This window comes from Emydura macquarii, unplaced genomic scaffold (genome assembly GCF_026122565.2).
Source record: "Emydura macquarii macquarii isolate MOO-44397 ecotype Brisbane River unplaced genomic scaffold, CSIRO-AGI_Emac_v2 contig_2205, whole genome shotgun sequence".
Classification (NCBI taxonomy): domain Eukaryota; kingdom Metazoa; phylum Chordata; order Testudines; family Chelidae; genus Emydura; species Emydura macquarii.
Window position 1 is genome coordinate 15,973,828 of NW_027132342.1, and position 15,269 is coordinate 15,989,096.

Consider the following 15,269-nt stretch of genomic DNA (forward strand, 5'->3'; position numbering starts at 1 on the left):
CCCTGGATCCTCTTTCCTCCCTTTTTTGAAGATGGGCACTATATTTGCTTTTTTCCAGTCGTCAGGGACCTCCCCCTGTTGCCACGAGCTTTCAAAGATAATAGCCAACGGCTCTGAAATCACCTCAGCCAACTCCCTCAGCACTCTCGGGTGCATTGCATCCGGCCCCATGGACTTGTGAATGTCCAATCCTTCTAAATAGTCTTGGACCCGTTCCTTCAGCACTGTGGGATGTTCGCCTCCTTCCCATTCTGTGCCACCCAGTGCAGCAGTCTGAGAGCTGATCTTGTCTGTGAAGACAGAGGCAAAAAAGACATTGAGTACCTCAGCTTTCTCCACATCCTCCGTCACTAGGTCGCCTCCCTCATTCTCTAAGGGGCCCACACTTTCTCTAATCTTCCTCTTGTTGGCAACATGCCTGTAGAAACCCTTCTTGTTCCCCTTCACGTCCCTTGCTAGTTGCAACTCCAATTGTGCTTTGGCCTTCCTGATTTCATTCCTGCACGTTCGAGCAGTGTTTATATAATCCTCCCTAGTCATCTGACCAAGCTTCCACTTCTTGTAAGCTTCTTTTTTGCATTTAAGTTCGCCAAGGACATCTTTGTTAAGCCAAGCTGGACGCCTACCATATTTGCTATTCTTTCTGCACATCGGGATGGTTTGCTCTTGTACCCTCAATAAGGTCTCTTTAAAATACAGCCAGCTCTCTTGGGTTCCTTTCCCCCTCATATTAGCCTCCCAGGGAATCCTGCCCATCAGTTCCCTGAGGGAGTCAAAGTCCGCTTTTCTGAAGTCCATGGTCCGTATCCTGCTGCTCTCCTTTCTTCCTTTTGTCAGACACAGCCCTTCCCCAGCTTACACACCAATGTTAAAGCCTGTGTGAACCCAGGTGCAATGGGAAAACTATTGGACAGCAAGAACGAGGAAAGGAAAGATCTTGGGAAGAAAAGGTTGTAAATCTTACCTGGATTAAGACTGGAAATAAGAGTGAACAGTCTCAAATTGTTTTTTCACTGAAGTCAGTAATTGGCAATGACATCACTTGTTTGTTAAATAGTATAAAAATTAAACTCTTAAAGGGTTCATTGCTAATACCTGCCTGACCACAATGGAGCTAACCAATATGGGTCTGAGCACACCTGGGTTTTGCTCATTTCTAAGTATCTTGATCAAATGTTTATAAATGTTTTATTACTGTCTGGATGTAGTGAATTGCTTATTATTTAAGCTTTTCAGGCATATTTAGAGCAATTGTATAAGTACTATTTGGCCTTTGGGTTTAATAAAGGAATTTATGAATAAGTGTTTGGTGATTTCCCATATCAATATTAATCATTTCAAATATTATTAATAATTGCAATAGGCCTAATATGTTTAGCAACAAAACTACTGATTCCCTGCATTCTCTATTAAAGATTAAAGAGCAATGCTGAGGTCTCTAGAACTGTTATCCTCCATCTGCAAAGAAGTGAACTCCTTAGTTTCCTTAGATTCCTTAGATTTCAGTCTCCAGATTGTACAAGTAAAACACTAGCCAAAGGCCTTTGCAAAAGTCGAGACAGATGCATGTTTTCACAGAGATCAGCACCTGCAACTGCTGACTTGATGACCATGTCATCTTCTGTAAAGTCTCATATCTTATAATCCAGTCAAGAATCTTGGACCAGCCATCACTGTGGACCTGTTCCCCTCCTCCTGCTCTTTTAGCAACTGTCTTTCTTACTTCCTTGTGACATGGAGTGGAATTGCCTCAGACCAATTGTTCTTAAAAATCATTTCAAAGGGAAACTTTATCCACTTTCACTGCATACTGCCAGTATCCCTCTTCCGTATCCTCTTCAGGGATCCCGCTCATGAGATAGTGCCCAAGGAAGAAATGTTATCCCTTCTCCACTTGGGTGCTATAAAGAGGTTCACTCAGCATTAAGGCTGTGTGGAGAAAGGTAATTCCATTTCACGGAGGATGTTAATATTTCGAAATTTGGTTTAGTTCCAATTTGGAATGAAAATCAAAAATTTCGAAATTCTCCATGAAAGGGAATGGAGCCTCAACTCAGGGGCAGTGCACTTGATGTGCTGCCTGGAGCCATAGACGTTGGAAACCTGGGGTTCCCAGCAGCCCACCAGGTGGGGTACTGAGGAGCCAGCAGTCAAGGTGGGAGGAAAACAACTGATAGGCAGGTTTCATATCCTCCTATGCTGTGTCTCTGCTCTCCTGACCCCTGGGGCATATCTCCCCCTTTACCCACCAATGCCTGAGGTGGGCCATTCCCCGTACAGTCTCCATAAGTTAATAATAATAAAAATCTCCAGCAGTTCCCAACCCAGGGACCCTAGGTAGTGTTTTGGGGAGGGTGGGGAGAGACTGACAGACTTGTGATTTTTGAATGCTTAGGTTGGCTATACTGCGCTAGTCCGTCTCTGAGGCACTGACACTCAATCTATTAACAACCAAGGGAATAAAATCAGAACAAATACACAGCTTTGCTGCCTCTCTTCTAAAGCAGTGGTTTTCAACCTGTGGTCCGTGGGCCCCCCAGTGGTCTGCGTACAATATCTAAGATTTTCAAAGGGAACTGCACCTGTTGAAAATGTTTAGGAGTCTGCAAATGAAAAAAGGTTGAAAAGCACTGCTCCAGAGTTTCCTGATCTGAAATTTGTTCTTCTTCAGTCACAGGTGCAGTTTCACTTCTGAATTTGAGGGGGGAACTCCAATCAGGCCAACTGGGCTATGTGCCAACTTTTGATTTTGCCAGTGGATGCCGGTGAGCAGAGGCATGGCCTCAGGGGAAGAGGTGGAGCAGGGGTGGGAAGAAGCGGGGCAAGGGTGGGGGAGGACACGTGACCAGTCACATCTCCTCTGCACAGCCACCTGCACTCTGCACCCAGCCTCTGACCACTGCACTCTCCCTGTTACATGTTACCTGTGGGGGAAGGGGCTCTGTCCTTCTCCCGCTGTGCCCCCCCAACACATTTGGCCACTCTGTTTGGCAGCTGGGCCCAGGCGGGAAGCGGGAAGGAGCTGCTTCTAATGCCAGCTGAAGCCGGCCCCTCCCAGCCATTGTTCCACAGTGCAGCAGCTGCCTGTGAGAGAAACTGGCTGGGGAGGTGGCTTCTGTTCCCTGCCTGGCCTCGGCTTCCAGGGACAGGGGTTGAGCGAGCAGAAAACGTATTGGGGGCTTTGGCTCTCTAGGCCCCTGTTCCTGGCAGCTGAGTCCGGGCAGGGAGCAGAATCCACCTCCCCAATCAGGGTTTCTTGCAAGCAGCTGCTGCGCTGCACAGAGCAGTGTCCCAGCAGCCAGAAGTGGCTGGTCCCGCCCTTTCCACTCCTGGGAGCCGCCAAACAGCTGATCGGTGAGGTCACCAAAGAGCGGATTTGCAGCCAGCCCGGTGGGTGCTGAGCACCCACTATTTTTTTCTGTGGGTGCTTGAGTCCCATAACATCCACAGAGTTGGTGCCTGCCTGCCTGAGGCTTGCAGTTTGGGGGGGGGAGGGGCATTGCCCCCCAACTATGCTCATGTCTTCAGTCTGCAGCTTTTGAATATACAGTAGAACCTCAGAGTTACAAACACCTTGGGAATGAAGGTTGTTCATAACTCTGAACAAAAGGTTATGGTTCTTTCAAAAATTTCAAGTGACCATTGATTTAATACAGGTTTGAAAATTTACTATGAAGGAAAAAAATGCTGCTTTCCCTTTTTTTTACGTTTAACACAGTTCTATATTATATTTGCTTTTTTTTTGGTCTCTGCTGCTGCCTGATCACGTACTTCCAGTTCCAAATGAGGTGTGTGGTTGACCGGTCAGTTTGTAACTCTGGTGTTCATAACTCTGAGGTTCTGCTGTACCACCTCTTGTCAGTTACCTGTTCTCCTCTTAGTAGGCCAAATTCTGCCCTCAGTTACAACCATATAACTCCACTGAATAGAATGGCACTGGGATAAAGGAGGGATGAAAGTGTCCCTTTATCTCTGTTCCTTTAATTCATTGTAGGTTTTGCCACTGGCGAATGCAGGCATGTCTGACAACTCTTTACTAGCCTGGAGATGTTCTCCTCATGCAGTTGCAGGGCACCAAGAGTGTGAATGCATTTGTCCAGTGTGACTCCCCCCACCTCTGCAATCTGGACTGGTGTGTAGCTGTGTCACTCCAATTCCTCACTCCTGGGCACCGATTTACCCCGCTTTGCTATGTGAACCACCCACTCCTGGGTCAGTCCACGCCCAGCCTCCTGCGAGTAATCAGTCCCTGATTTAGTGAAGGAGCGCTTCTGGCCAACCACTCATAGGATAGATTCCCAGCAAACACCCCCAGTCCCAGATGCAACCCTGGGAACTGCTGTCTTGTAAGGTTCAGTGCTGCATACTGCACCCTGCAAACTCATTTACATTTGTCCATCAATTTATCAAAGAAATTGATATGCACCAGCTCTGTCACTCTAAGTGAGGACTCTGCACACACTCAATCCACATGCACTGTTTTAGAATTAACAAACAAATAAGTTTATTGATTACAGCAAGATTTTAAGTGAATATAAATCAGAGTAATATAAATCAAGAGATTAATAATGCATCAAGGAGTTGGTCACAATTAACTAAAAGATAACTCGCATCCTAAACTAAGATTAATATTTTAGTAGATTTTCAGTCTGTGAAGATAGCTGACCCACAGATGGTTACGATGCCTCTTGCAAGCAGGCCCTCCCTCCCTGTGGGTAGGTGCCAGTCCATGATGTTTCTTGGAAGATAAATCCCAGGGGAGAGCCCTGAGACAAAGATGCCTCTTTCCTTTAATAAGTTTCCTCGACACCCCCTGGTGTCAGGTGATCGTCCATGTCCAGCATTGGGCGTGATTTTTCCCTCTTGAGCCAAAGTGCTCAAAGGTGCTTAAGCCAGTCCATTGCAGGTGTGTACCCTCATCTTTGTGTTTGTCTGCATCTATTCAAGCCATGTGAGACACACACTTGGGTTTATGACCTAGCAGAGTTTTATATCTGTATATATGTATGATATTGCAGGAAACATGCTACCAAAACAATAATGTTCAGTATGTCGTAAGCATTCCAAAAACACCTAACGTGACATACTTTGCATCAGACAATACACAGTTACACTGTAAGGGTGAATATAAATGATACATCAATCACACCATAAGAGTGTACGTGGGGTACAGCGTGTCACATCCAGCAACTGCACTTTAGGGAGCTTCCCTAGACAAGCTCAGTTGTAACTTGCTGTAAAAGCAGGGGTAGTTCTAGGGGCAGACAAGCAGGGAGGTTGCCCTTATCACCAACTTCCACATGGAACTCAGATTATTTTTTCCTCTTTTGCTCTGCAGATTGGCTGGCCTTTTATTATTATTATTATTATTATTTATTATTAATTTTTTTGCTTGGCTGCTCCTGTTCCAGGGGAGGGAACCAAAAACATTTTCTGTGCTGCCTTGCAAAATGCCTAGGGCCATTCCTGTATTCACGTTGCCCTTTTTCTCTTTTCTTTCTCAGTCTCTTATCTTCCCCTCTCTATCGTATTTATCTAGGCCTGGTCTATACTACATGGTTAGGTCGAAGTAAGCTGCCTTGCATCAACCTAGCTGGGGAATGTCTCCACTTAAATTTGGCTCCTGCTGACGTTAGTGCCTTTCTACACCAATTTAGTAACACCACCTCCCTGAGTGGCGTAGAGTCAGGGTCAATGTAATTAGGTCAATATAGTGTCAGTGTAGATACTTCATTGCTTACACCGTCACTGGCTTTCAGCTGTTCTACAATGCCCTACACTGACAGTATAATTGATACAAGTGCTCCTGGTGAGGATGCATACCGCCAGCACAAGGAGCCAAGTGTGCACACACACAAGCAATTTAATAACTGTGGGGGCTGTATGCCGACATAAGTTAGGTTGACATAATTTTGTAGTGTAGATTTGGCCTTATCTAGCTTCTTATACAGTGCTCATCATCACCATACTATCAGAGGCCCTAGAGACAGTGCATCTACTCTCTACTCTCTCAGCTGGGGAGTGGTGTGCCCTGTCCTTACAGAAGGACACAACATACAAAATGGTTACTTATCATCATAACTGTTGTTGTTTGAGATGATTTGCCTGCATGGATCCCACTTGTAGGTGAAGTGCATGTTCCTTGTATGCACAAGCTCATGACTTTCTGGAAGGCTCATACTGTCATTCCTTTCCACTATTTCAAGAACCTCTCACAAAACTGAAATAGCAGAGAAGAATGGTGGATTATTACAGTTACGGTGGTAAATAACTTCTTTTTTCTAGCATTGCCAATGTGGATCCTCTTGTAGGCAACTGGTAGAGGGCATTAGGGAATAGTAGGTGTTATTAGTGAATGTCTGTACAGTGCTTTAAACATTTGCATTGCTTATTGTTATTTATTTCCACTGTACTGCTGAGTAGAGCTGGTTGGAAAAGTTCCAAATTTGCCAATTCCAACTATTTTGCAGGGATGGTTCAATTCTTACACTGAAGTTCTAATGGAACCCTGCCCGGCAGAGCCAGGGAGGAGAGCCAGCAGGGGGCGGGGCCTATTTACTGGGGGCGGGGCGGCCACGTCACGTGTGAGTCGCTCGCCGAGCGAGCTGCGGGGCGGAAGGGCCGGGGCGGGTGGAGCGTGTGACGTGATCGGCTGCGCAACGCTCGAGAGGAGTGGGGGGCGGGGGGAGCTGAAGCTCGTGCGTGCCACGGCTGGCGCCCGGCTAGTCCGGTTCCTTGCCGAAAGCAGCAGCAGCGCGGCTGTGGCTGGCGGGGCCGGGGCAGGGATGGGCCGCAAGAAGAAGGGAGGCAGCGGCGCGGGGCTCCGGCGGGCGGTGATCTTCGACGAGGACAGTCGGCGGTGAGTGAGCGAGCGAGGCTCCGAGCCGGGCTCCATGGGCTGCAGCTGCCTCGTGTCAGGAGGGTCCAGACACGCCGCTTGCCGTCCCCACGTATGTGTGTGTTTAGGGGGCAGCTGGCCACCCCCACCCCGTCCAGAGGCACTTCCCCGTGTGTGTGTGGGAGGGGGCGAGAGCTGGTCCGTCAGCCCCTCCCACCAGAGGTGCCTCCCCACGTGGGAAGCAGCCACACACCCCCTCCCAGGGACATCTCTTCTCTCCCTGCTTCTTTCTTCCTAGTGGTGAGGATGCCCTGGAACAGGTGGGAAGCAAGATGGCCTGTGGGCCTCACCTTTGGGAATGCTTTGTGCTGTCTTTCTCCTCCTCTGCTCTATGGAGCGCTGGAGGTGGTGTGAGACTGGTGGTTTCTTTTCCCTGGGGCTGGAGGAGCTTCTGCAGGGGTTGGGGCTTCTCTTCTGTTCAGGATGCCTGTAACCTGCCCTGTGTGCACTGCAGGGAGTACCTGACTGGGTTCCACAAGCGGAAAGTGGAGAGGAGGAAAGTGGCCCTGGAGGAGATCAAACGCAAATTGAGAGAAGAGCAAAGGAAGATGAAAGAGGAGGTACTTTCCCCTAGGTGATCTGTGTGGTTAGCTGGTAGAGGTATTTAGTTCATGGCAGTATGTTGTGGCAACGGGTTATACAGTAGTTGTGGGATCCCAAGTCTGGAATAGTTGGGGTGTTTCAGGGCAAGGGCAAGGTTCATTGGCAGACTGGGTGCTGGGAAGGGAGAAAGACAGGGCTGGAATAGCTGGAGGTATTGCAGCATTTGGATGTATCAGCAGAGCTGTGTGGGAGCTTCAAGATTGGAATAATGGGATGCATTAGCAGGGCAAAATCGAGGTGCACTGGCACAGCTATGTATGGAGGAAGATTACACTGCCCTTCTGCACACTGACTCTAGCTCAGTGGTTCCCAACCTTTTTGGCTTGAGTGCCGCAGATATCATTTATACAACCCTGAAGGCCACCAGTCTCCTCCAAGAGTGCTCCCTCCCTGCAGCGGGATGGAAGGAGTTCAGCGAGGATCTCCCATCTCCCTGGCTACAACAGGGAAACAGCACCTGTCCCATAGCCTCTGCGCTCCACCTGGGTCCCTAGGCAGTGGCTTCCTTCTGCAGCCAGGGGGATGGGAGATCCGTGCTCCCTTCTCTCTGGCTCCAGCAGAGACTCCAGTGCCAAAGGTCCTAGTAGGCAGAGCGCTTTGCTCTCCACTGGAGCTGGGGGAGGGGAGCCCTGATCTTCCCTCCCTCTGGCTGCAGCAGGAACCCCAGCACCTAGGGACCTAGGCAGAGCGCTTTGTTGCGCTCCCTGCTACAGCCAGGGGGTGAGGTGCGCTGATCTCCCATCTTGGCTGCAGCAAGGAGCCTGCACTGGTTTTTTAGCGCTGCGGAAACGTGCTCCACCTGGGTCCTTACGCAGTGTCTCCCTTCTGCAGCCAGCAGGAGGGGAGCCGCAGGCCACGTTGAAAGCCCCTGTGAGCCACTTTGAAAGCCCATGCGGGCCACAGGTTGGGAACCACTGCTCTAGCTAGCCAGTTCTGTATATGCAGACAGCTTGATGCTTTACATTTATTTTGGAGCTTCCTGCAGCCCAGTTGTGGAGAAAGAATGCTGGTGTTTGCATGTGCTTTGGGCAGTGGTTTGGAGATGGTGCCAGTTGGGTGACAGCTGAGAAGACTGAAAGTACTGCAGTGACTTGATTTGTTTTCTTTTAGCGGCACAAGGAGTACCTGAAAATGCTGACCGAGAGAGAAGAGGCCCTAGGTGAGTGTTGCCTTCTGTGGTGGACCATCACCCCATGGTGGACCCGCAGCTAAGTTGATGTGGAAAGAGTCGAAAGGTCATTTAAAACAAAAACAAAAACCCCAAAATAGTTAAGTACTGAGGCTATGAGGAGGGGGTTTTAACTGAGGGCTGACCTTAAGGTGTTATCTCCTGCTGTTAGGAGGCACATGTGTAATCTCTCGCTCACTATGACAGAGTGAGGGGAGCGAAGCAGAGGCAGCCCACTCAGTCCAGTGATGATGGCACCCTGTTAGCCCTGTACTTGACTGAGAAGCAATGTTGATGAGCAATGGAGAAGAATCCCTCAGACACCATCTTCCCAGCCAGAGACTGTATCTGGTGGCAGTGGGAGGTATAGAAAGCAGCAATTGGGAGGTGATCTGTAAGCCTTTAGTCAAGATGTGAGATCCCCTATATAGCAGGAGAGGATGTTTGTTCTTGACTCCACTCTCTGCCTCTGTGGCTCCAGAGCTCTAGCTTTTAAGCCCCTTCATGCTGTGTGCAGCAATTGGGACACCTGCCCACATAGGGCAGGAACTGGTCGGGCTGAGTTTGGACTGAGAAGCCCATTTGCTTTGTGTTTGTGGTGTTCATGCCTTTCCTGCATGGTCAGTGGTGTGTTTTGTGAACTCTGCAGATGAGGCCGATGAGTTGGAACATTTGGTGACGTCCCGAACAGAGTCTGTGAGCATTGATCACCCAAACCACACTGTAACAGTGACTACCATCAGTGACCTGGACCTCTCAGGAGCACGCCAGCTGGGACTGAGCTCTTCTGGGGTACGACCCTTTGCTGTGTCTCTGTCCAGTCCTCGTCATATCATCCTTAAGAGCTGGGTAGATTGGACTGACATTCCCTAAATATGACAGTAGTTTGTCTACTGGGATTTCCAGTAGGGGCAAGGATGGGAAAGGAGACAACATTCTTTCCCAGTTGGCACTGTTGATTCATGAGTGGGGGGAACCTTCCTTAAGAGCTGCTTCCCACCCTGAATTAAGTTCACACCCCTGAGCAACAGAAGTTTTGCTGGCATAAGTGCTAGTGTAGACAAGACCTTAGAATTGATAAAAATGGTTAATTGATGGAGGTTGCTATATCCCCAGAGCAAGTATGACATGATTAGCAAGAGTACAGACTTTCCCACATGGCCTGTCTACTAGGCCTGAGTCCTGTCCTGAAGAGATCACCTCTATAGACTGAGAGGGAATTTGTCTCCATGACTCACTTAGTCCTTGGCCTGTCTGCATTAGACTGCAAATAAGGAATCCAGTTAGTTCCAGCTATGGGGCCTTTTTTGGTCTATGGAAACCTCAGAACTGAACTGACACCTCTAGCTCATTTCCTAAGGGCCTCTAGATAGTAATTGGTTGGAAACGCCTTGTGATCACTATAAGCCTTGGCTGCATATGAACCAGTAATGTAGAAACGAAAGGTTCCCTGTGTTGTAGAGTGAAGCCTTTGGATTCCCAAGGACATCTGCCCATCCAGAAATCCACCCTGGTGTCTTTCAAAAATGAAACCCTCTAATTCATAATGAAACTCAATTCTATGTCCCTCTAGAGCAGGGGTAGTCTTTTATTTTTTGTCAAGGTCCAGATTTCTCAGTCGAGATATAATCAAGGTCCAGACTTCAAAGAAAAATAATAATAATAAAAAAAGATGATCATGAGTATATAAAAAGATTTCAGGGTCTGTTTGAAAACATCTAGTGGTATGGATTTGGCCTGCAGTCCGCCTATTGACTACCCCTGCTCTAGACTCTATATAAGGTTGTGTCTTGGAATGGAATAGCATAGTGGTTCTCCTTGGGTTGGTCCCTATTGGTCTGTGGAGTCCTTCCTGATGGTTTCTGAGACACTGAGAGCCAACCAGTAGGGTATTTGAAGAGTTTGAGAAGGAGGTGGTCTATGAGAGGATCTTTCTTTCACAGAGTGGTTGTCAGAATGGCTGTGTAACCACCTAACACTAGCCAGACTGACGTGTTGTTTTGCTAGGGAGGAGGTACTGGATCAGAAGAAGAGAACAAGATGTCGAGCAGATTCACAAGTGCATTGCCCACGAAGTCTGGAGATCCCTTCCTGTCCCAGAGGTGGGTATAAAAATATGCACCTCTCTCCTCCTGCCCCAAACAATCCTGTTGTATCCTACCACTCTGTAACTTGGATAGCTGGACTATGGGTCTGAGGAGACAGGATAGAGTTTTGATGTCCATCCTGGGCTTGCTGTGGTGTTTTGTTAAGCTGATGCCATGCTCTTCAGCAACCAGCAGAGGGCACCTGCAGAACACAAGTATAGACGGGCCATGGTTCTCCCAAGCCAGATTTGAGGGGTGCTTTGCAGTGGTGTGTAACGGGTGACTCAGTAATATTAATCCCTGCTGGTAGCATCAGAAGGGTATTCGTGCAGTCTGGCTGGATTTCCACCCGCTTCTCTGCAGTTTTGCAAAAGGAGAGGGTATAGCCAGGTAAAGGGTTGCCAATCAGGTGATTTTAAAGCTTAAACCTGTGGCATTCTTTGCATTTCTTAGTGTCCAGGATTCAAAGCCGCTTTGGTAGCATTATAGGGGGGTATTTAATGCTAAAGTGGCTGAGCTATGCTCCGTTTTGAGAGGGAAAAATGTTTTATGCAGCATACTTAGCCTGCAAGTTCTTTGGCAGAGGGATCGATTCTTTGTTCAGTTTGTACAGGTCTAACATCATAGAGTCCTAGTCTGCGATAGGGGCTCCTAGGTGCTACTGCAATACAAATAATAATAGAATGATGCCCAGCTTCACCACAAGTGGGCAAACTGCTTTTGTGACAGAGGTAGTAACCACCTTGTGTTTGGGCACCCCTCAGCCTGATCTAGGTCTCAGAGCTTGTCTACACTTACAGTGGTGCAGCAGTGCAGCTGTAGCGCTTAGTGAAGATGCTATCTACGCCAACAGGAGAGCTTCTCCCGTCCGCTTAGTTATCCCACCTCCCTGAGAGGGGGTAGCTATGGGAGCCTCCCATGAACATAGCATTGTCTACACCAGGGGTTAGGTCACTAACTGTGTCACTCAGGAATGTGGATTTTCCGCACCCCTGAGCAATGTAATTATACCGACTTAAGTCTGTGGTGTAGACCAAGCCTCAGACATCCTCTCTTTCCTGTACAGGATCTCTTCACTCACTGCCTCACTTCATGCACGCAGCCAGAAGAAGACCAAGGGAAAGCAGCTCAGGCGTGGCCAAGAACCACACAAGAAAACTCAGAAGCCTAGTGCTAAGCGAACCAGCAAGTCCCAGCGCCGGAAACTGACTGGCAAAACAGGGCGCAACCAAGACTGATAGACAAACTGAAGTGGAAATTTATCTGCAGGGCCAGGCTTTGCATTTGGCAACAGTCTCTGCCTGATGTGACTGCCCAGTTTGTTGTGGATGGGACATTGTTTGATTTATTGGCTGACAAGTTGTACAGCTGAGCCCTTCTAGCTCTTCTCCTGGTTGGGGAAGGGTATCCGGGTAGGCTGTGAGCCCAGGCTGGGACTAGTGAACGCTGGGCTCATCATTTTTCACTGTAGTTGCATGCAGTGGAAGATCTGTTACAGTCTCTGTTAAGGGGCTGTGAGTCGACTGTAGGCCTGCCTTTTGCATAGGTCTCTCTGTTCCCTGGAATTTTCTCTTCCCTTGGGAGCAGAAGAAAGCTAGTGTCTTACCTTAGAGAAATGGAAGAGCTGGGTGTGGGGTGAATTATATTCAGGTGGTTTACAAGAGGAGGGAGGGCTCCACTTCCATCCATGTTCTATTGCATTGGCTTTGCCCCACTGTCTCATGCAACACTCCTCACTGAAAAAATCTGGCACCCCTCTAAGTGTCTCATGCTCTTTGTGCAAAGCTACATGCCTTTATGTGGGTGAGATCTGGTAACTTCCCTGCTGTAAATCTTTATAAATATCACTTTGTAAGAGAGAAAATGTGTGTGACTTGTTGCAGGTGGGATATATATGGTAATTAAATCCAGTTCCACCTGGGAGAAAGGAGGTGGGCCCTGTTGGTTGAGGGGTGAGGAGGGCCTTGAATTCTCCAGCCCATAGCTGCTCAGGGAAGGGTGACGCAGGTGAAGAAGTTTCAGTGGCAGTACTGAGATAGGCATGGCAGGAGTGAATTGCTCTGTTGGTCACAGAAGGTTGCAATCTTACATCTGACAGTGTGAGAGTTCAGAGGAGTAAGAAATACCCAAGTGCACTGGCCCAGGTATGCTGTTGTGCCCATGGTGATGGGCAGAGATCTCCCCAGGATTTTGCAGTGGTCGACTTCTCCCCTCTCGTACGAGACGTGAATACTTACGTTCTAGTATGAATGTTTGTTCTCTCTTGGCTTGGCTAGAGAATTTTGGCCTACTCTACACTTACAAAAGCTTTGCTGTATAGTTAGATCAACAAAGCCCCCTAGTGGAGACTCAGCGTATACTGCAAACATATAGCTGTTGATGGTGTAGTTAAACCACCTCTCTAGATGAGACAAACTCTATGACTAAGGGACTCCCTGCAGGTATAAGATGTGTCTACATAGGGGGTTTTGCTGGCATAGCTATGTAGGTCAGGGATATGTTTTTTTCACACTTCTAACCAACATAGTTACTCTTTGTAGCGTAGGCCTGGCCTATGCATATAGGAGTTGGTGACCCTTGATTATGGAATTTGGAGAGAATCCTCTAAAAGAGGATAAAAAGGAGTGAGCTGCCTAGCAAGATCATTTTGACCTGTTCATCTGTAAGTGGCAAAATCTCTCTTCTCCTGATCAGCTCTTCACCCTTATATTCTTATCCCTCCCTCCAGTAGAGCAGGGCTACTAGAGCTCTAGCGCTGCAGCTGCAAGCCCTCTGGGCAGTGAAATAACTATCACCCTTAAGATGAGTTCTATATGGTGACTTTAATATGCCAAATCATTTCTACCCCGTCCCTCCCCACCCCAAAAAAAATCTGCCAGAGTGAAGGAGAAAAGGGCTAAAAGTGGGGGTAGTACAGCTGTCACCATTTATTTTCTAGCTGCCATACAGCTTGAATTAGAATGAACCCTTCTGTGGTGGCAGGATCTACGTAACCTCACTAGGTGATCCTGCACTGGAACAGTATGGAGCTGCATAAAAAGCCTGGGTGGGGAAGAAGGCATCACTCCCAGCACCTGAATTGTTTGTTGTTTTCTCATCACAACAGAATTGTAGTCTTATTGAGACAAGGTAAGTGTTAAATAAAGGGTCAGAATTCTATTAAACATGAGTTCCATCCGTGTGCTATACGGAAGATACAGGAGTGAGAAAGAGATTTGGGGGTCGTGGTGGATAATCAGCTGAACAGGAGCTACCAGTTAAACACTGTTGCCAAAAGGGCTAATTCGATATTTGGATGCATGAACGGGAATCTCGAGAAGGAGTAGAGAGGTTATTTTACCTGTTTTATTTGGCACTGGTGGAGTTCTGTAACCAGTTCTGGTGTCTGCTATTCCACAGGGACACTTATAACTTGGAGAGAGTTCAAAGAAGAGCCATGAGAATGATTAAAGGATTACAAAACATGCCTTATAATTATAGACTCAAGCAGCTCAACAAAGAGGAAGTTAAGGGATGACTTAATTAGTCTGTAAGTACCTACAGAGAAAACAAATATTTAATAATGTGCTGCTTAATCTAATAAAAGGAGGTATAACAAGCCAGTGGCTGGAATCTGAAGCTAGAAAAATTCAGACTGGAAGTAAGGTGTAAATTACTAAGGATGGTGGGTGGTTCTCCATCAATGACAATTTTAAAATCAAGATTGGATGTTCTTCTACAAGGTCTGCTCTAGGAATTACTGTGGCGAAGTTCTATGGCCTGTGTTATATAGGATATCAGACTAGATGATCACAATGGTCTCTTCTGGCCTAGGAATCTATGCAGGTGGGAGTGTTAGCCACTCAGGTTTCATAAAGTGAGCATTGTAACAAAAGTGTATTTGTAGGCCTAGGGTTGTGAAAAAAATCTTAAAAGCATGAATGAAGTGCAAACTTGACCCAGTGTTGTCTTCCTGAGTCTGTAGCCAGCCTGAAATAATAGCTGTGAACTACCCCACTTTCACTAGCATGTTAACACTGAACCAAACAATGACCATTTAAATGTCTGTTAACTATTTCACTGCCAATCACCTTAGTAGTAATACCCAGTTCCTTTGCTTATTCCATATCTCTAAAATACCTTTGATGGCTTCCCACATGTTGCCAAAAGCTCCAGCTCTCGCTGCTGACAATTTCTTTGCTACAGTTTTGTGTTGTCCACACAAAAATCGATGGCATGCAGAAACAATGATTAAATGAGAGGATTTAATGTATTTTATATTAAAATCACGAGCACAGGTCAACTGTGTTGTTCATTTTCATATTTAATTCATTTAAAAAGATACACCCCATTTATAATGTAAATCATCACTGCATGATCCCCAGTCTTTTGCATCAGTCATGCAAAATCCAGGGACTATGCTGCAGGATTTGGAATCAGACTGCTCTGAAGTAAATAGGTCAGGTCTTGGGTGTGAGTGGTTAAGGACGGCCAAGTGCCGAGTATAGTACTGGCCATATGTATCATGCAGTAG

General features: G+C 47.3%; 1 protein-coding gene across 1 annotated transcript; it reads left to right on the top strand.

Moving 5' to 3' along the window:
- Window positions 1-6,659: 6,659 nt before the first annotated feature.
- NOL12 (nucleolar protein 12) lies at window positions 6,660-12,620 on the top strand. The gene is made up of 6 exons (XM_067559453.1): window positions 6,660-6,859; window positions 7,353-7,458; window positions 8,612-8,660; window positions 9,319-9,461; window positions 10,677-10,771; window positions 11,823-12,620. The coding sequence occupies exons 1-6, from the start codon at window positions 6,786-6,788 to the stop codon at window positions 11,992-11,994; spliced, it is 639 nt and encodes a 212-aa protein (XP_067415554.1). The 5' UTR covers window positions 6,660-6,785; the 3' UTR covers window positions 11,995-12,620.
- Window positions 12,621-15,269: the final 2,649 nt, after the last annotated feature.